Source organism: Prionailurus viverrinus, chromosome C1 (genome assembly GCF_022837055.1).
Source record: "Prionailurus viverrinus isolate Anna chromosome C1, UM_Priviv_1.0, whole genome shotgun sequence".
In the NCBI taxonomy this organism is placed as follows: domain Eukaryota; kingdom Metazoa; phylum Chordata; class Mammalia; order Carnivora; family Felidae; genus Prionailurus; species Prionailurus viverrinus.
The window spans coordinates 168,337,316-168,359,118 of NC_062568.1; the positions used below are offsets into that span (position 1 = coordinate 168,337,316).

The 21,803-nt window shown below is 45.8% G+C and overlaps 1 protein-coding gene across 1 annotated transcript in view; it reads right to left on the reverse strand.

Annotated features, from left to right (window-relative positions):
* C8A (complement C8 alpha chain) overlaps window positions 1–21,803 on the reverse strand; it is a 69,304-nt gene that overhangs the window by 2,342 nt on the left and 45,159 nt on the right. Inside the window, exons 8-10 of the mRNA XM_047873344.1 lie at window positions 7,580–7,711; window positions 6,380–6,537; window positions 1,548–1,770 (exon numbers count right to left, since the gene is read on the reverse strand). Of these exons, the coding sequence (XP_047729300.1) occupies window positions 1,548–1,770; window positions 6,380–6,537; window positions 7,580–7,711 (513 nt within the window). The remainder of the gene's footprint in view (window positions 1–1,547; window positions 1,771–6,379; window positions 6,538–7,579; window positions 7,712–21,803) is intronic.

Consider the following 21,803-nt stretch of genomic DNA (forward strand, 5'->3'; position numbering starts at 1 on the left):
GTAGAAGAGGGATTTAGAGAAGACACCAAACCAAGATAGATCCTCTGCCAGTGGAGTGATCTCCTCCTCTTATTTATAATCATAGAGCCTGCCTCATGTTAGCTAGTTTAACATCAACACAACTTGTGATGAAGGTACTGCTCTTATCCCTCGTTTTATGGGGAATTCTCACATGAAAATTGGCAACATTGGCCTTCAAAGGCCTCTCTGCCACCAGAGCTCTGCTGCCCTGCTTCCCCTTGAGAATTACTCCACCAATGAGGTGATTATAACCCACCATCAGCTCATTTTCACAACCAGGCTCCTACCCCACCTACCATGGGCATCAACAGTTTGGGTTAAGAGTAGTGCTACCGTAGATGTACCCATCCAGACTTTCTTTTTTTCTCCTTTTCTTCGCATCATCTTCACCGCAGTTGCCAACTGAGGTTGATTTATACATTGATTTGGTAGCCCCTGTGTTTTGGCCATCATTCCATGTGTAATATAAGTAGTTTTATATGTGCAGAAAATTGGAAGCTTGGGGATTTGAGCATGTATAGAGATTCTTGAAGCTCAAAGGAAACTCAAGCAAGAAAGATGAACCCCAGAAAAAAGAAATGGCTAACCAGTGTCCCACAGTAAGTTAGTGAAGTAGTTGGGGCTCATATCCAGGTCCTCAGACTTCTTATCTTTAAGGGATATGGATTTCTCATCCTTGTTTCAGAGCCTTCTTCCCTGGTAGCAGTGAGTTCATGCTGTGCGACTATACACTTAAATCTTACCTGCCACAACCCTTTTGTTTGTAGTCATAGCTCCTTGCACTGTAATGACAGTGAGTAAACTCTTGTAGTTGACCCCCAAAGATGTGCTCAAGTCCAAACACCCATTACTTTGTAAGCACGAACTTATTTGCAAGTAGGGTCTTGGCAGATTAAGTCAAGTTAAAATGAGATCCCAATGGATTAGGGTGGGTCCTAATCCAATGACTAGTTTTCTTAGAAGAAAAGAAAACGAATGTAGAGAACACCACGTGAAGACACGCAGAGACTGGAATGACACATCCACAAGCCAAGGAATGCCAGGGATTACCAGCAACTGTCAGAGGCTAGGAGAAAGGCATAGAACACATCACCTTCAGAGCTCCAGAAGAAACCAACCTGGCCAATACACCTGAATTCTGGACTTCTAACTTCCAGAAGTGTGGGACAACAAATTTCTGTTGCTTTAAGCCCTCCAGTTTGTGGTAATATGTTGTGGCAACCCTAAGAAACTGATATATCCCTCCTGAAATGAATTGTCCTGTCCATGTACACCTTGGCAAAACAAAACAAAATAAACAAACGAAAATAGTTCTCATCTGAGAGAGGGTCTTGATAGCTGGGAGAAAGCGTAAGAAGCATTGAAGGGGGAAGGAGGAGTCACCCATAAACCTCAGAGTGCTGTAGCCAGAGTAGTGGGCAAGAGGACACACAAAGGGGGATGCTGGGAACCCCAACAGTCCTTTCTGCACTGGCGCCTCTGAGCTGGGTCAGGCTTGAATCTGAGTGAGGGTACGTGGGTCTTACCCTTCTGCTCCATTTGCTCACAGGCAAGGCCCCGGCGACCCAGTGGGCACTGGCACTCACAGCTGGTGCCCTTGAGGATGGGCTCCCCATTGTTGAAGCAGGGTCCACAGCGGCAGGCATTGAATTCCATCAGGTACTGGTCCAAGGCCCGGCGCAGGTTCTGGCGCTTGGCCTCCAGGGGCCCCAGGTTTGTATGTCGCAGCACTTCGTAGATGGGCTGCATCTATGGATTCAAAAAAAATAGAGAGCCCTTCCCTGGGCTTCCAGCTTCCCAGAGCCCACAAACTGGCCATCAGGCCTTCCCAGGCCTGCTCCATGTGAGGCACAGACCTAGAACTCTATCTCACTGCATTGGAGCCTCACAGCCACTCTGCAAAGCAGGTATTAAACTCCAGAGACCCTGAGTGTTCGAGGGACTAGCTCAGGATCCCCCAATTAAGTGCAAGAGCCATTCTGAACATGGGCCTCCTTAACTCTGAAACCTGTGCCCCGCCCCCCCCCCAGTCCCAGAAGAAGAAGAGAACTCAGCAGCTATCTGCGCCAACTCATTGGCCCCCTCCGGCACTTTTAAAGGAAGCAGGAAGAGTGTAAAGTATTATGTGTGTTTAGCCTGTGTTTTGTTTTGGTTTGGTTTGGTTTTGGTTTTGGTTTTGGTTTTGGTTTTTAATCCATAACCTCCAAAGCAGGAATTATTAAAGTCCTTGATAGGTAGTTGGCAGTACAGAATACTTCTCACACTGGTGTGAGTGTGATGGTTGTATGTGGGGGGGGGGGGGGGGGGGTAGGGGTCCTTGGCCTCTGGGGCCACCTATTCCAGGAATGACTACAGGCCAGGGTTTCTCAACCTCAGCACTACTGCATTTCCAGCTGGATAATTCTTTGTTGGCAGAGGAGGGCTGTCCTGTGGGTTGTAGGATGTTCCGAAGTGTCTCTGGCCTCTACCTATTAGAAGCCAGTCATAACTTTAGGTTGTGAAAATCAAAACTGTCTGCTGACATCACCAAATATCCCCTGGGGGGCAAAATCGACCCCTGTCTGGGAAGTAGTGGATGGAGGTGAGAGCCCTGAATCTGGAGACAGAAAATCTGTCTTCGGATCTTGGCTCCACTGGTTCCAGGCTATGTGATCTGTCAGGTGACACGGGGAGCCTGCCTTCTTTGCCTCTACAATGAGGACAGTACTCTTGCCTTCCAGGTTTACTGTGACGATGAAAGCTGGTAGACTGGAAAAGCCTGTCGCAGAGTACAAGTTCAATAAATGCTGCTCACACCCTCGTTATGCGGCCTAGAACTCTTTTCTGTCCATCTCTAAGCCTGAGCCCCATTATCTATGAAATGGGAATAATAACCATCTTCCTAGAATTCTTATGAAGATCTAAAGAAATAATGAATGAGAGATGCCAGCATGAAAGGGAAGAACAATATAAAGTAAAGCACCGTTTTTATTAGTTAGATGGGATGGTAGGGGGATAAAAGCTGAAATTTTTCAAATTGCATGTACCTATGGTGGTCGTCAGCATGCTTTTAAGGCTATATATTTTAACACACAATCAAAAAGTGAGAGCTCCTTTACAGATCTCTCATTTTATAGGACAGTAACCTGAGGCCCCAAGAGAGGAGCGATTTGCCAAGGTTGCAGGGCAATTCAGAGGTAGGGACTGAGCCACACTGGGGCAATCTCCCTCCTCCAGAATCAAAAGTCAATGGAGGGCACTCACAGTGGCCTTGAATGGGTTCCTGGAAATGTGTACAGAAAGATCGGTGACAAACAGACCTTGGCTTGTGGTCACAGGCCGCAGCTGAGGTCACCAGGCTGATCATGTCAGGACTGGCTGGGTGGCCAGCCAAGGGCATGCGACCACTTACTGGAAGTTCAGAAAGTTTGGCCCCATTGTTAGGAAGTGCGTGCAGAATGGGCCGCCCTGTGGCCCTAGTTAAAGATGACTCTTTATTTGTTTTTTTTGTTTTGTTTTGTTTTTTAATTTTTTTAACGTTATTTATTTTTGAGACAGAGAGAGATAGAGCATGAACGGGGGAGGGTCAGAGAGAGAGGGAGACACAGAATCTGAAACAGGCTCCAGGCTCTGAGCTGTCAGCACAGAGCCTGACGCGGGGCTCGAACCCACGAACTGTGAGATCATGACCTGAGCTGAAGTCGGACGCTTAGCCGACTGAGCCACCCAGGCGCCCCAAGATGACTCTTAATTTCAGGGAAGGTTAGGACCATTGGGCCACTTCCCTGTGACCTTCCAGTGGGGCTCAGCACTCAGCCCCCCATCTCTCACTTCTCAATCCCAGACGCTTCAGGGAGAGGAAAGGGGCTCCTTGGGAAGGGCAGGTGGGGACTGAAAGAAGGGAAGAAGGGTGGATAAAAAGAAGCTTTGAGCTTGGAAAGATATTGGCCATGATCTTCTTCCCATTTTATAGGTAAAACAGATTCCGAGAAGGCAAGTGGTGTGATATTAGCAACATGATGTAACATAACACATAATAATATGTAAAATAGCATCATAACATAACATAATTCCCATATTCACTCAATCTCAGTACCTGCCATAAATAATCACCGCTAAGCTACCATGGGGATATGCAAATAAGACACTGTCTCCTCTCTGAGCATCAGGTTCCAAATAATCCCCTGGCTAACCTCCTTATCTGTAGTCTGTCTCTCTCTCTTCCCAGCCCTTCAGTTCATCCTTCATGTATCTGTAAGCATCCTCTTTTTCGAATACAGCTCAGGGCACCGGGGCGGCTTAGTCAGTTAAGCATCCAACTTCCGCTCAAGCCATGATCTTGTGGTTCTTGAGTTCAGGCCCCACATCAGGCTCTGTGCTAACAGCTCAGAGCCTGGAGCCTGCTTTGGATTCTGTGTCTCCCTCTCTCTCTGCCGCTCCCCCACTCATGCTCTCTCTCTTTCTTTCAAAAATAAACACACGATAAAAATATAAGTAAAATATATAAAATATAGCTTTAGCGCTGTCACCTCCCTGCTCCACAACCTACCAGCTCCTTAATGCATCAAATCCAAACTTCTCAGGGCCAAAATGTGTTGTGAAGAGATTGTGAATGTTAGAGTCTGTGGGACAGAGCTCAAGTTGGTCTCTGCCATTTACCAGCTATGAGATTTGGCCAGCTTACTTAGCTTCCTCAGCTTGTTTCTTCAACTCTCATTCACTAAATACCCACTACTCTCTCCCTAACCTTGTGATGTAATATGTTATTATCTCCATGTTATAGACCAGGAAACTAGGGCTCAGAAAATGAAGTAACTTGTCTAAGGCTATACACTGAAAAGGTGGCTGAGCCATGATCCAACTTATATCTTTCTCATCCCAAACCTAGGCTCTCTTTCCCCCAAGATGGTATTCGGTCTTCTCCAAATCATTAACATCAGATTTCCCCTTGGGAGCTTTGTTCAAGGCAAACACAAAGTTCACCTCTTGTCCGTGAAAGTTTATATATTGCTCCTGATATCAATTTTACACTTTTTGACCAAATGACTAATAGCTTGATGATAGCAATTTTCAGACCCTATGTGAATTACAGGTGCGTGAAAATGGTCCCTTACTTATTGGAGAAGAAATGAGATCAGGGTTAATCCATCTGACCTCTTTCTTCATAGAGAGCAGGGTGTTATAATAGACTTTTAGGTTCAACTGTTGGTATATATTTTAAGAAGAGAAATGTATCCATACCCGGGATTTTAAATATATGTAGAAAATGGACAAGAGTCAAGAGAAAATGGGCGAGAAAGTAATCATAAAAACCCAAAATACAACTCTTTTCTTAATGGACTATCCTTGCGTATGAATAGAAATAGTTTGACAACTGGTAGACCAATCCATTTCCTTTGCAACTTGAATACAATTTTACTGCCTTTCCGAAGTGAATGATTTAAGGCAGGGTTTCTCAACCTCAGCGCCGTTGATGTTTGAAGTCAGATATTTCTTTCTTATGGGGACTGTCTGTGCATTGTGAGGTGTTTAGCAGCATCCGTGGTCCCTACGCACTAGATGCCAGTGGCACCTTCTAGCTGTGACCACTGAAACTGTCTCCAGACACTGCCAAATTTCCCTTGGGGAGCAAAGTCGCCCCCCATGGTTGAGAACCATAGCTTTAAGGAAGGTGCTAGGGTAGAGGGATGTGAGAAACTGGTCATGAAGTCCAAAGGTCTGAGATCAAGTATTGCTACATATGAGCTTTGTGACTATAAATGGATCACTAGTTCCTTGGAGCCTCAGTTTCCTAATCTTGTAAATGGTGAGACTCACTTCTGGACCAGAGGTTCATTGTGATAAGGGGATGAGATCACTTGGAGCAAGGGCAGCAAATACAGCTTGGTACCGCAGCTTGTTCTTGTATGGCCTTTGAGCTGAGAATGGTTATTACATATGTAAAAGTTTGTAAAAAAGAAGGAGAAGAATTTGTATGAGAGTTTGTCTGTGGCCCACACAGCCTAAAACATTTACTATCAGCTCCTTCCCAGAAAAAATTTGCCAACCCTCGACTGAACGAATGTGACTTTAAAGTCTTTTCTGTATAAATGAAAGTTCTTATTTTTAATGTGGCCTAATTCTGAAGAAATTCTGGGACCACTAGTGTAAAACTAGGCTCTGCCCAGATGTTAAGCTTCTGCTCCCGGAGGTCGGTGTGGCCTGGGTTTAAAGTCACAGGCTCCCTGTAGTCAGGCGGCGGGAAGGCCACCAGATCAGTGTGCCGTTACATTTAATCTTGTTCTTTGATGGGCTCATAATAAGAAATATGAAATGATCTGGTCTGCTTCACTTTCATTCCTCATGGACGTAGAGTTTCTTCAAGTGCGAAAAGACTTACCTCAAAATCAATAACAACAGGATTATACTTTAATGACCTCCCCCAGGAACGATACGTAATGGTGCTCCCGTTTTGAGTCAAGCCACCGCCCCAGCCAGAATTGCCACCTCGCACTCGAGAAATGATGTCTTCCACAGCCATGGCCAGCCTGTCTTTGTCTGCCAGCAAGAAGATAAGTGCATTAGTTCAGTTTCCAAAAAGCCAAAGGACTGGTTGGCAAGCTCCACTGATGAGATTTGGGACAGTTTATGTGCTCCCCTTACAGCTGTCTCCCGTTCTTCCACCTTGCTCAGTGAACTAGCAGGACAACCAGAAGGGAAGGACCAAGACCTAGAACTAGACCCATCCTCTGAACTAGAGCAGACACTGGGAGGACAGCCCAGACCAGACCCGCATGGCGGAGGGACAGGATGGGGAAACGGATGAGGATTCATTCGTGCACGCATTTATTCGTTCATATGCCACATGTGTACTCAGTGTCTGCTACCTGCCAAGTAGGTTCGATTAAGTATCATAGGTGCTGTGACAAATGTCTCTATGGGGCATAGAAGGGGCATAGAGAAAAAGGCAGTTAGATCTACAGCGGGGAGGGAGGATTGTCAGGACAAAAGGTGAGTTGTCTAGAAAAGTGAATGACCAGGTAAATGGAGAGAGGAGGGAAGGGCATCACGGAGAAGAAAGTATTTGACTTAAGGCCCCGAGGCATGAGTAGCCAACACAGTGGGAGTAACCTGAACCCCAGTACATTTGATGAGTGAATGAATGAATGAATGAATGAACACTCACTGACTTATTCAGGAAATGCCAAAAATATCCGTATACAAGTTTCTCTAATAATTGTTCTTTGAGCTTGGTAACTATATTGTCCTCTCTCGGCAGACTATGACCCAGTGGGCTTTTATCTCAACAGTCAACTGTCCAGGTTCTGTCTGTACATTCCCTTCATCCCAGTTCTTACTTAGATCTTTGTCTAGCGCTCGAAATCTAGAAGTCACATATTTCTAAGGTGATCTCAGTACATGGTTAATTCAAAATAGAGCCACAACCGGTTATTGGTTTGGGGTATTTAGCAGCTATACAGCATGACCATTGACTGAAATGGAACCAGTTGAAGGGCAAAATAGTGTCTGTCTGTGCCCTGAGTGTGTGTCCAAGGAACAGTCTAGCTTCTCTTTTAGGGACCCATTACTAAATACTTACTAGTATTGCCACCTCCAGTTTTTTCACAACGTTCTGCTGATAAACGTCCTTCAGTTTTTATGCTGTCTGTGTAATCATAGTCAATGCCCACAAAGCCTCCGAAGCATTTCTTGATATCTGTGCTGGTAATGCCTGTCACAGGGAGACAGAGAGATACAAAATGCTGAGATGCTTAAAGACTGTGAATACGTAACAACCAGCTCACAGCAGGAAAAGCTAGCTTTGGTTTTGGAGTCTCAGAGAGCTAAGGTGAAATCCCAATCCTCTAACCCAATCTCAATGTTCCCTTCTGTGCGGTTCAAACCCAAATAATTCTGGTAATGAGAAGGAATATGTATTGCACATACTAGCTGCTCAAAAGTGCTAGTTCCCTTTCCTTTGCACATTTTCCACTGAGCCTCCTCAAGGCAGGGATTCTGTCTCATCCATCTCCATAAATGCCTGTGCCTCACACAGTACCTGGCCCGTGATCGGCACCATTTTCGTGCCGCCATTTTGAACTCGTTGCTCCTTCCTCTCTCTTTCACCATCTTTCCGAAGTCTACTCAAGCTCCAGTTCAAATGTCATGTACTCCATGAAGCATATTTGGATCAGAATACTTCCCTCCTTCTTCAGAACTACCAGTGGGTATATTTGGGCATGAATGATCATATTTGCACAATTCTTTTTTGCCCAGGTCTTCCTCCTACCCTGGAGAGGCCAGACTGCCTTTAGAAGATGGATAGATCTCCACGGGAAGTCGGGCCTGCCTTCTGACCCCACGAGAACTGTGAGTCCCACATTAGCTGTCTCCATATTTGTTTACATCTGAGGACCCACGGAGGAATCTGAGTCTTCTTGATGAGGCATATAATTCTCAAAGCACGAAAGTCATTTTGTCCCAAGCCCTCGATCTGTAAATGAATAGAGCTGAGTTTCCAATCCTTGGTTGGGCTGGCAAGGTAAGGCTAGAAAAGTCAACTAGAGCAAGATACCGGCCCTCACTACAGAGTCCAGCTTCATCTGTGGCTAGAGGTCAAGGATTTGTGCCTTATTCACCACTCTCTTGTCGGCATAGCGGCACAGTGTCTGTTGTGGACGAGGCGCTCAGTAACTACTTTCAAATAAGTGGTTGATGGGTGAAAAAGGTGAGTAAATAAATAAATATATGCCATGAGTCCTTTGGTATGGGCTTCTGATGGAAAGAATCTCAAAAGTCAGGAATCCTGAATTTAAATCTCAGTCACTTAGATGAGTGGATAAGGAAATTATGGCGTATGTATAAATATGCGTGTATGACTATTACATACATCTGATTATCATATGTGATATATATGATATTCAGCCTTAAAAAAAAAAAAGAGATCTCGTCATTTGCAACAACATGGATGAGCCTGGAGAACATTATGCTACATGAAGTAGGCCAGGCACAAAAGGAGAAAAACTGCATGATATCGCTTATATGTGGACTCTAAAACAACCAAATAAATATATACAGAAGCAGAGGTAGAAAGGTAGTTGCTGGAGGTGCAGAGGTGGGGTTGGGGGTGGGAGGGGGACACTGGTCAAAGAGAACAAAGTTGCAGTCCTGTAGGATGAGTAAGTATAGAGATCTAATTGCAGCCTGATGACTATAGTTAATTATACATATGAAATACTGAAAAATTGGAAAGTGTGGATTTCAGGTGCTCTCATCCCATACACACAGGAAAAGGTAACTCTGTGAGGAGAAGATATATTAATTAGCGTCAGTGTATGGGGCGCCTGGGTGGCTCAGTCAATTAAGCGTCTGACTTCAGCTCAGGTCATGATCTCACACTCCGTGAGTTCGAGCCCCGCGTCGGGCTCTGGGCTGATGGCTCAGAGCCTGGAGCCTGTTTCCGATTCTGTGTCTCCCTCTCTCTCTGCCCCTCCCCTGCTCATGCTCTGTCTCTCTCTGTCTCAAAAATAAATAAAAACATTAGTTTCACTGTAGTAATAATTTCACTCTATATATCAAATCGTCATGTTGTATGCCTTAAATACGTACATTTTTTTTTTTTTTAAGTAAAATGAAACCAATCCCAGTCATAGGCACCCTGTGTGCATTGAGAAAAGGCCGGTGATGGCTCTGGGCCTCACTTTCCCATTTACAGAGAAAGCGGCTGGATTTGCCCATCTCCAGGCCCGCCTGAGCCACAGCCCCCTGCCTGTGGGCACGTGTTTCTGAATCACGGCTGAGCTCCTGGTGCCTGGGAGGCTGGACGCTGTGAGCACCAGCACTCAGCACCAAGCACAGGGCTTCCTCGGCCACTTCTATTCAAGCACTTTTAATTGTTGATGCATTACTAATTGAGGAAGATTTAGCATATTTAATTGTTTTGATTAAAAAATGCTTCCCCAGTGATCAACAAAAGCGGAGGAAAGGAATTCACAGGCAGAAGCCAGAGTGATTACAAGTGGGGGATGGTGGAGGGCTGTGGGCTTACAGTGCCAGGGCAGGCTGATGGGGCGGAGTGGGGGAGGCTGGAGGCTGTCTGCAGAGCCCTTTTGCTCATGCACGGTCTGCCACAGCCTGCCATGCGCAACAGGGGAAAGAGAAATCCAGTTCGATTTAAGCGGCACCGCCTCACTGCAAAGATTTGCCTTCCGGGGACACCGATGTAGGGTACCAGCCAGCAAGGGAAGGTCTGTGACTTAAGGATCATACGACGTGAGAGCTGAAAGCATCCTTGGACACGTAGCCACATTCTCTTTTCTGGTTGAGACGCCCTTGGTTCATACAGGTTAATTATCTTGCCTGAGGTCATACAGCTAAGAAATGGTAGAGCTGAGGGGCGCCTGGGTGGCTCAGTCGGTTGAGCGTCCGACTTCGGCTCAGGTCATGATCTCGCGGTCCGTGAGTTCGAGCCCCGCGTCGGGCGGGCTCTGTGCTGACAGCTCAGAGCCTGGAGCCTGCTTTGGATTCTGTGTCTCCCTATCTCTCTCTGACCCTCCCCCATTCATGCTCTGTCTCTCTCTGTCTCAAAAATAAATAAACATTAAAAAAAAAAAGAAATGGTGGAGCTGAGATTCAAACTCAAGTCTGGCTCGCTTAGAAGCCGGTGGTATTTTCACTAATTCCAATTATCGCATCAGACTAAAGAATTCTGCTGTTAGAGAGAAAAATTTAGTAAACACCAACTGCGTACCATCCCCGGGACATCGTGTGTTGGGCAGTGTAGGCACTGTGAGCTAAAGTAATAGGAGTATGATACAAATCTGAATAAGTAAGCCTTTGTCCTTGAGAAGCTAGCAGGTTTGGGACAATATACCAAACAAAAGCGAAGGTGTCTCCTGAGAGTTGCGTGTTCCAGAACACGAGGGCTGGGAATGGAGTGCCTCATCGGCAACTGTAGGAGCTGCTCAATCAGAGCTATCTACAGAACACCCATGGGAAACCACGCCCAGTAAGCTGGGAGGTGGGGGGCAGAGGAGGTCAAATGCAGGGCCAAGATCCAGGACTTGAAACCACTCGAAAGCCGTATTGGGAACTGAGACACAGGGCCAGAGGTGTCTTGCTTCCGTCAAGCAAAGAACAGAGGAGGGAGAGGGGAGAAAGAGCAGAAAAAGGCCTGGAATCGTGCAGCACTTGCCCAGATGGGTGTGGGCACGGGTGGCCTGACGACGCAGCTGGCTCTTGAACAACATGGGGCTTGGGGGTGCTGACCCCTCACACAGTTGAAAAGCCAAGTGTAACTTTGACTCCCCCAAAACTTAACTACTGATACCTTACTGTTGACGGGAGGCCTTACCGTTAACATAAATAGCCAATAAACACATATTTTGTGTTGTCTATATTATAGAGTACATTCTTACAATAAAGTAAGCTAGAGAAAAGAAACTGTCGTGAAGAAAATCATAAGGAAGAGAAAATACATTTACAGTCCCGGACTCTATTTACTGAAAAAAAAAATCCACCTAGAAGTGGACCCACACAGTTCAAATCCATGTTGTTCAATGGCCAACTGTATTTATGGAACCAAACAATGATCTGCCATGGCTTCACCCCATCCCATCAGGCTGGACTCCCTAGCTACCCACTTTGGACTGTAGTGGCATTTGTTATGGTTTTTGAACTTCAGGGACCCCTGGAGGGGGCTGTCCAAACTGGACTACATAGTGACATGGTTTGGAGTGCTTATTTAAAATACAGATTCCTGGGGCGCCTGGGTGGCTCAGTCCGTTAAGTGTCCGACTTCGGCTCAGGTCACGGTCTCGCGGTCCGTGAGTTCAAGCCCCGCGTCGGGCTCTGGGCTGATGGCTCGGAGCCTGGAGCCTGCTTCCGATTCTGTGTCTCCCTCTCTCTCTGCCCCTCCCCTGTTCAGGCTCTGTCTCTGTCTCAAAAATAAATAAACGTTAAAAAAAAAAATTTTTTTTAATAAATAAATAAATAAAATACAGATTCCTGCGTCCCACCTGTATCAATTCTAATTCTGTATTTCTGAGTAATTAGCATTCTGTCTTTGAAAAAATAACCCAGATGATTCCTATTCAGTGCATCTGGGAACAGATGTTGAGTACCACGGGTTTTTTTTGTTTTGTTTTGTTTTTTTATTTTTTTTTTATTTTTTTTTTCAATGTTTTTTATTTATTTTTGGGACAGAGAGACAGAGCATGAACGGGGGAGGGGGAGAGAGAGAGGGAGACACAGAATCGGAAACAGGCTCCAGGCTCCGAGCCATCAGCCCAGAGCCCGACGCGGGGCTCGAACTCCCGGACCGCGAGATCGTGACCTGGCTGAAGCCGGACGCTTAACCGACTGCGCCACCCAGGCGCCCCGAGTACCACGGTTTTACAGAGAACTCTGGTGGCCTGTCACAGAGCGCTGGCCTGTGCCCTGTCTCAGTCAATCCCTTTGTCAATGCCGTGGATATGGACTTGGCAGCCAGGCTCATCATATGTACCCAGAAGAAGTAACTATGAAAAGCCAAGGATCATTCAGATCAAGAATCAGGATTCAAAAAGCCCTCGGAAGGTTTGGAAGGATAGACAGACCAAGCGTAGTGAAATGAGACTCAGTTGAGAAAGCTGGGGAGAAAATACCGTGCACGAGCACAACAGGGAAGGGGAACCGCTTAGGAAAGCAGGAAAAGGCTGTAGAGTTTTGGATAACTTCCAGCTCAGGAGGACGATGAAGCCAGGTGAAATGCCAGGTGAAAATTATAATCAATTAGGTAAAGGAGGGGAGCATCTCTCTCTGTGCAGCTTAGAGAAACCCAGAACCTGGCATAAAAATCTGGGGTCCACAGTTTAAAGGAAATAAGAGAATATGACATTCACTGAATATGATTCAGCCTTAAAAAAAAAAAAAAGGAAATCCTGCCATATGCAAGAACATGGGTGAACCTTGAGGACATTATGCTAAATTAAATAATCACAGAAGGACCAATATGCATGATTCCACTTATATGAGGCATATAAGATAGTCAAACTGATAGAGCCAGAGTGTCGAATTGTGGTTGGCAGGAGTTGGGAGGGGGGAAATGAGGCATTTCTTTTTCTTTTTTTGTGTGTTTATTTATTTTTAAGAGACAGAGAGTGAGTGGGGAGAGGCAGAGAGAGAGAGAGGGAGACACAGAATCTGAAGCAGGCTCCAGGCTCTGAGCTGTCAGCACAGAGCCCGCCGCGGAGCCCGCTGCGGGGCTTGAACTCGCGAGCTGTGAGATCATGACCTGAGCTGAAGTCGGACGCTTAACCGACTGAGCCACCCAGGCACCCCAAGGCATTTCTAATCAATGGACATAATGTCTCACTTATGTAAATTCTAGAGATAGAATTGTCTCTGTAGTTAAGAAGACTGTATTGTCCACTGGAAATTGTGTTACTTTGTTAAAAGGGTAGATCTCATGCTACGCGTTCCCACCATAATAAAACTAAAAAGGAGGAAAAAGGAAATAGGGAACATCCTTTGGGAATGTTTGAGGGGATTGGGGATGTTTACCGGAACAAGAGAGGAAAGGTCTAAGATACGTAGAACAAGATTCAGCTCACTGGAGGGTTGTCTTGAGGAAGAGGAAGTAAGCTTATTTGTGTGGCTGGAAGGGCAAGAACGAGGGCCAAAAGGACAGAAGTTACAGGAGGACAGATTTAAGCTCAGCGTCAGGTAAATCATCATCACAGATCAAGGAGATAGGAGTTGTTTCATAAGGCAGTGAGCACCCCATACCAAGAGGGTACCAAGCACAGGCTATTTGTCTGTAAGGAGCACTGTGGAAGGGCTTGAAGAGTTGACCGGTGGTCTTTTCAGGTCTCTTCCAAAGCCACGATTCTGAAACTTTAAGAACATACCAGAACACCCAGGGAACATCTGAAACAAGTTTGGTAAGTACTTAATGACTCCTTGCTGTGTGCCAGGCATCTGGAAATAAGGAGGACTCAAGAGTGTCTGCTCTCAGTGAGCTCGCAGGCAAGGGTGAAGAAATGGAAGGAAACAGTTATTGCCCTGTGGGATGAGGGCCGCAGAAGAAGGCAACAGAGTCAGGACTAAGTCTTGCTTGGAGGCCAGAGGAAGGATATCGGAGGCCAGTCCGAAAAGATGAGTAGGGATTAGCCAGACAAAGTGGGGGCGCGTTGAGAGTAGGGGGAGACCATGGGATTCTGCTCAGAAAAGCCACCCTGACCTAAAGTCCAGAGTAGAAAAGAGAGAGAGGTAAGGTCAGTGTAGGAAGTACTGGGAGCCCCTGGGTTCCTTCCCGCTCTGATCTGGCCTCAAGAAGAGCTGTTGTGACCTCCTGCAGGCCAGGAGCCCAGGGGACATGTCCCAGGCCGCCACGTCTAGCACGTCTTCCCAGCCTGGTCTTGACTGTGGCCCAGGCGTGGGAGCTGCTCTCACACCTCCACAGAGAGGCTGTATCACTGTGGCTCAAAGGCAGGACCAGGCAGCTTGACTTCTGAGGTGGCAGAACACAGCAAGTCTGTCACTCTTCAGATGAAAACCATCAGGTGGAAAACAGCAGGTGTAAGACATTATTTATCCCTTTGCAACAAACAAATGCCATTCAGGTTGCGGTCATCTGTCTGCTGTGTTGCTTTGCTACATCGGTTGTCCCCAAAGACAGCCTCGGAAGGAAAGGGGAGCCTCATAGGGTCCAGTTCATGTGATAATATTGGAAGAGATGATTGTTTAGCTGGGAAGGATAGGCTAACTTACCTGCCCCCTCTGTGCTGTTTATCCATTGAAACTCAAGCTTCTCCCAACCACCTAAGAATAATAGTGTAAGTCCCTCTGTGCCTTTCACATGCTGTTCCCTCTTCCACTCGACTCTAGAAAGCCTTCCTTCTCTCTCAGGGATCCAAATCTGTGTCTCCACTGTCTCCTTGTGTGTCCCCCACGCCATCCCAGTGCTTCCCTCCAGCATAGTATTTAGCGAATCCTAGCAATTGTCAGTTTCTTGGTCTGTTCTTCCAATTATACCGCAAACTTGTAAAATTGTCTTCTGGGTTTTATAGGTCTTGGCACAGACCCTGGCATGTGACAAGCCCCCAGGATTGCTCAGGGATGGGCTGATTCCAGCCAATCTAGACAATACCTCTAAAACGTTTCGGTAGTCACAGATCTTCCTTTTGGTTGATGATACACACGACATCTTTGTAACATCTCACACCTGATTAAGAGATGATATTTTATAAAGCACTTTCACTCTGTGTTATCCCATTGGAGTCTCAAAACAGTCTTAGGGAGCTGGGAGCATTTATCCATTTTGCAGGCTCGCTGGTTGGAAAAAGCAGTGATTGTGGTGAAGAATGTGAACTCTGCTCAGATGTGTTACTTGAACCTCTTTGGGCTTTATTCTCCCCGTTTGTAAAAACGGGGGTGATAGTTTCTGCACATGAGTCCCTAAAAACAGTGTCTGACACAATTAAGTGTTCAACAGATCTTAGCTACTATCATTAGGTTACTTGCCCCAAATTCCAAAATAAACAGGCCCAGGAATCAGGGTGTGATGTAACGTGTGTTACCTCCAAATGCGGTTGCATTTGGATGTTTCCTTTCATCACATTAGTGTTAACTGTGCAGAGAAATGTTCCTCATGTGGCGTGAGTAGCAGTGGCCTTACCGAGCCCCTCATTCCCTGCACACCTCATTCTACAAAGCGGCAATCTGTGCTCCCCATGGGTGTTGTGGGACTACAACCTCAGGTCTCTCTCCTGACTGGTAACAGCTATCTTCAGGGACTCTGGCCCTTCTAGATCATTTTGGCCATACACAAGAGGCAGTATGGCGGAGGGAGCTGAGGTGGCCGTGACGAGAGTGAGTATAGCAGAGATGTTCCGTCTCTCTGGAATGGAGACCACCTGAGCTAAAATTCACCTCTGCACACCAACTATCTGAGCAAATTGTCGAACCTCCGTGTGCCATGGTTTCCCATCTGGAAGGTGGGGGCTTTTGTAGAGTCTGCCTCATAGGGTTGTTTGTGATGGTTAAGTGAGCGAAGCTGCACCAAGTACAATTCTTGGGATTGTGCCTGGCTCAGAACCAGCCATCATGGTCAAGTGTTCCTGTGATTAGTATTGCAACAAATGCTACAGCATACCCAGATGGGCTCGTGGTCCCTGATGCTAAGCTTGGAAAATCAGAGAATGATGGAGGCCAAGGCGTTTGTCAAGACAAATTTTCTTAATCAAGCTTTCTGCAGTATAAACTGTTCTGAATGAGTGAAGACCGAGAGAATGCCCACATTTGCTAAGTCCCTGTTACGTGCTAGGTAAAGCTTTCCCATATGTTATCTTATTTCATAACCACACATCTCTCCACGACAGGTACAATTATTCCCATTTTTTTTAACGTTTTATTTATTTTTGAGACAGAGAGAGACAGAGCATGAACGGGGGAGGGAAAGAGAGAGAGACACAGAATCGGAAGCAGGCTCCAGGCTCTGAGCCATCAGCCCAGAGCCCGACGCGGGGCTCGAACTCACAGACCGCGAGATCGTGACCTGAGCTGAGGTCAGAATTATTCCCATTTTTAAGATGAGTAAACAGAGGCTTAGATAGTTTAAGTCACTTGCCCAAACTTCTACAGTAAGTAAATAGTAGAACTGGGGTTGAACCAAAGTCTATGTCCGAAGCCCATGTCCTCCATGCCACATTATGTCACCTATGGGAGAGAGAGAGCTAAGGGTGGCGCTGGGGAGTAATTTTGACATCATCACACCTTCTTCCCCTTTAAAGCTGGGGCTCTTTCAAAGATAGAGCTAGAAATTCAAAATCAGGACAAGATCAGGAGAATGGTGCTGAGGGTCTCTTAGGTCCATGTGTATGCAAATGACTTGGGGGGATGGGGACAAAACCAAGACACCAGGAGTCTGTCAGTCAATCAATACCATCCATTACTGTGCAGTCTGGTTGTCATGGCAACTGGGGATAAAGCCTGGAGCCTGTTAGAATCTTGTGCCTGTCTGTTCAGGGTGACTGGTTGGTTAGCAGGCACAGCAAAAGACCCTCTGGACCAGCCCAGACTATTTAGCCATAAAATATAAGACACTTCACCATCACATTCCTGCCCACCTCACCCTCTGCACTGTCCAGTCCAGCCCAGACTCTTTAGGAATCTACCCCAATGCTGCAGAGTAAAGGAAAGCTCCAGAGGAGGCCCAGCATATATGGGCTTGGATTCTGAACCTCTCCTGCTAGAAAGACACTGAGCCTCTACTGTGCACCAGCTTCAGCCTATGGACAAGACTCCGGGAACGCATCATTGACAAGATGCATAATGGAAACAGGCAGCTGCAATGGTGTGATGTAACTAGTAAATCCTAGGTGCACTGGCGTTCAGCATCTAACAAGACGCCCAACCCAGGGGCGCCTGGGTGGCTCAGTCGGTTAAGTGGCCGACTTTGGCTCAGGTCATGATCTCGCGGTCCGTGAGTTCGAGCCCCGCGTTGGGCTCTGTGCTGACCGCTCAGAGCCTGGAGCCTGTTTCAGATTCTGTGTCTCCCTCTCTCTCTGACCCTCCCCCGTTCATGCTCTGTCTCTCTCTGTCTCAAAAATAAATAAACATTAAAAAAAAATTAAAAAAAAAAAGAAGAAGACGCCCAACCCAAAACTGTGGAGACAGAAAGACTGCCTGGAAGGGTCCTATCTAAGCGGAGACCAAGAATGGATAATCAAGAGCCAGGCAAAGAAGAAAGGGTATGGGGAGGGGAGCAGAAATCCAGGTAGAGGAAACAGCACGTTACTTCTTGTAAAGCCCAAGGAGAAAGGGGGTATGGTTAAGTCGAGAGACCAGCAAATAGTACCGCACAGCCCAGTGGTGAGTAATGGGCTGAGCAGGGCCACACAGCATGCTCCCTTGAAGGCCAGCCATCTTATCCAGTGGCAGGAACCCTCCCATTCTCAATGGTCACCTTTGCATGGCTCCAGCAGCTTGCCATTCTGCTACTTGTCATCCTCTCTGTGGCTCCCTGGAGGCCAATACTGACTCCATTTCCAGGTTAGCGTTGTTATCACTCTTCCTGCCATAGCTCAGCCACAGGATTGCTCTCATTAATGCACTGGCCTCAGGGGCCAGCCCTCCACATCAGAGTCTGGCCTTTGGGTGAACCTAGACACTCATCTCCTACCACTCACCCTCACCCGTTTGCTGCTTCAGCCACTGTCATAAGAGGCCCTCCACCCAGAAAGCCCTAGCTCCCTTCTCCATCAGGCAAGCTCCTCTGCCTGATTTTTAGAAGTTCAGAGTCTAGAAAAGGGGAGGGTCAGAAAGGGTGGTTGCTCCCTCCTTTGCGCTCCTACTATATTTATTTCTATTTGAGCATTTTCACGTTGTATTATTCTCAGCCCCCAACTGACTGCACGTTTTTCCAGGGCATGGATTTGTGTGTTTCATCTCTGTGTCCCTGGAAATCATGGGTTCTCAGTGAGTATTGACTGGATGAGTGGTTGGAAGGATGAAAGGATGGATGGGTGGATGGATGAATGGATGCAGATTAGATTATGAGAAGTGTTTTCCTCAGAGATTAAGTGTTTCCTGCCTCCTACTTTGGGTAACAAGGAAAAATGTTGTTTTCTACTCAGTACCTTCCTGAAAGGGAATTATAAGCAAGCAACGGCAATAATATATAAATGTGATGGAAAGTATGCGAATTTGAGGGACTTAAATTACACATTCATCCCACCCCAATTACTCTCCATACACAGTTTAATCATCTGGGCTGCCTCTGTCTCATTCTTGTAAAGGAATAAAAAATGCACAGCCCAGGGGCCCTCATTCCTCTATTCTGCTGCCTCTGACAGACATTACTAATTGATCACAGCACTGTCGGGCTGAGCCCCTGTCTCGTGTCATAATCTGGGTAGCATTTGCTATAGAAACCACTTGCCATCACTGACTTAGACACTTTTTCTGACCTTCAAGCTTCTGAGGTTCACCTCTTTGAGTGCCGTGGGTGCCAGCTCATCATGCTGGTTCCTGGCTCTGTGACTGCACCTAAGTTTCAGAACAGACAACCACAAGCTGGGCAATTTGACCATTAACAATTCTCCCAATTACAGTGCCCAATCAGTGGGTTGAACTGATCCCAGACTTCATTTAGAAAAGAATATTGAGTATAATTCTCACTTAGTTATGTTTGAGACCTGACTTAGCCACCTTCAAAGCTATCACCAGCGGTTTAATTTTTTTTTAAGATCATAACTTCTAAAAAATAAAAATAAATAAAAAGATAAGTGAAATAAAATAGCCAGATGTGGGGCGCCTGGGTGGCTCAGTCGGTTAAGCGTCAGACTCTTGATTTTGGCTCTGGTCACGATCTCTTGGTTTGTGCGTCCGAGCGCTGCATCGGGCTCTGTGCTGACAGTGTGGAGCCTGCTTGGAATTCTCTCTTTCCCTCTTTGTCCCTCTCCCACTCTCTCTAGTGCTCTCTCAAAATAAATAAATAAACTTAAAAAAAAAAAAATATATATATATATATATATATATATCCAGATATACCCCAAGAAGCACTGAGCTGGGAGTTAGAAATCCTTGTGTCAAACCTCACCCTGCTTCTAGCCAATGCCTTCACCTTGGACACACCATTTTACCTGTCAGTGCCTGGTTTTCCTTGTTTGTAAACCGGGACAGCCATAGATGGTTCACGGCAGTGCTGAGAGGCCTGAGTACCGTGATACGCACGTAAGCACTCAGCAAGCTGCCTGCCACAGAGCTCAGGTAGAACGCAGTGAACACTCCATCTTTCATTTCCATTTGGATAAACAGTTTCATTAGATGAGGCTTTCCAGGCCAGTCTTGGCAGTTATTAATTACATTTCTCTCTAGCTTTCTACCTTGTCTGCCCTGCTGTTAATTTTATGTGGCGATTTGACTGGGCCATAGTCGTGTCCAGATAGTTGATCAAACACTGTTCTCGGTGTTTCTATGAAGGTATTTCTGGACGAGCTCAACATTTAAACCAGTAGACTTCAGTAAAGTCTATTTTTCTCCCTAATGCGGGTAGGTCTCATCCAATCAGTAGACATCCCAAATAGAACAAATAGGCTGACCCTCTTCTGAGTAAGAAAGGATTCTTGCTGTCTGGCTGCCTCCAAGCTGGGACTTGAGCTTTTTTCCTATCTTTGACTCATACTGAACTATCAGCTCTTTCTGGGTCTCAAGCCTGCCGACCTTTGGACTGGAACTAAACCATTGGCTCTCCTGGGTCTCCAGCTTGCCAACTGCAGATCTCGGGACTCGCCAGACTCCATAATTGTGTGAGCCAATTCCTTATAATAAATCTCTATATCCTATTGGTTCTCTGAAACCAGTTAGTTAGAATACCAACTAATATGCCTCCAAATATTTTCCTTATGGCAGCTGATGATTTTTCCTTTATTTAAAGTGATGAAATACATATCTATATTCAGTGGAACACACTAGATGGTGTTTTTAATACTTTTTTTACTACCCCCTCCCCCAAGCTAAGCAATAAACTTTACTCCATGATGCAGCCCACACACATCCAGATAAAATCAGTTTCCATACTTCATCATACTCTGTTTGATGTACTCTGGTATTTTCCATCTTGTTTTATTCTATTTCATTTTGTTAAATGCTGGTCATGACCCACTAACTTTCTTTTACAATCTACTAATGGGCTATGCCCTGTAGTTTAGAAAATCCTAAGAAACACATCTCTAAGACATTGTAGCACGTGGGGTAAGATCACGTGTTCTTGAGTTTGACCCCTGGCTCCACCAGTTAATAGCAGCGTGATCTTGGGTAAGTTATTTAACATCACTGAGCTTCAGTTCTTAATTTGTAAATTGGGGAGTATAGTGTCTTCTTCCCCGGTCTTTTTTTAAAAATTTTTTTAATGTTTATTTTTGAGAGAGAGAGAGACAGAGCACAAGTGGGGAGATGCAGAGAGAGAGAGAGAGAGAGAGAGCGACACATAATCTGAAGCAGGTTCCAGGCTCCGGAGCTGTCAGCACAGAGCCTGACTCAGGGCTCTAACCCACGAACCGTGAGTTTATGACCTGAGCTGAAGTCGGATCCTTAACTGACTGGGCCGCCCAAGTGCCCCTCTTCACAGGTCTTTCTGGGGGATTAAAGGAGATAGTATATTTAAAATGTTTAACCCAGTGTCTGCCACATAGTAAATGCTCAGTAAATGTTGTCTTGTCTTGCCATCTCTGCTAGACTAAGCCTGCAATATATAATATCAGAACGAATGACGGAATGTGGGGAAATGTTGGGGGGATAAATACTTGGACGATACACAAACTCTGCAACAGAAGATATTGATTCAGTACTAATGGAATCATGTTGAGCAATTTACTTAGGCTCTTTGGACCTTAGTTTTCTCTATATAAAATTGGGGATATACTAATACAACTCCTCATAAGGTATTACAAAGATTATCTGGAATATTAGAGGTGAATGCGTTGTACATGAGCAATATTAGGAGTTACTATAGGCAAATATATTTTATTACAACCAAGTATTTCCGTTATCTTTAAGTACAGTGAATTTTAAAAATTAATTCATTTTAGGTGGTAACAGACTTGGTTTTCCACATAGTAAATCATTCCTGACTATTATCAGATGATTATGGCAAAGAGAACCCCTGTTACCTTCCACTCCCCCTCAATGAGAGGAACCACACTGTTACCTAGACGGTGCTGACCGTGTTTCTATTTGTTGAATGAAAAGCTGAAGGAATGAATGAGTAAAGGAAGGGAAGAAAGGGGAAGGAAGAGAATGTAAAACTATACTTGACATCAACTTCTCTGAGGTTTTAACTG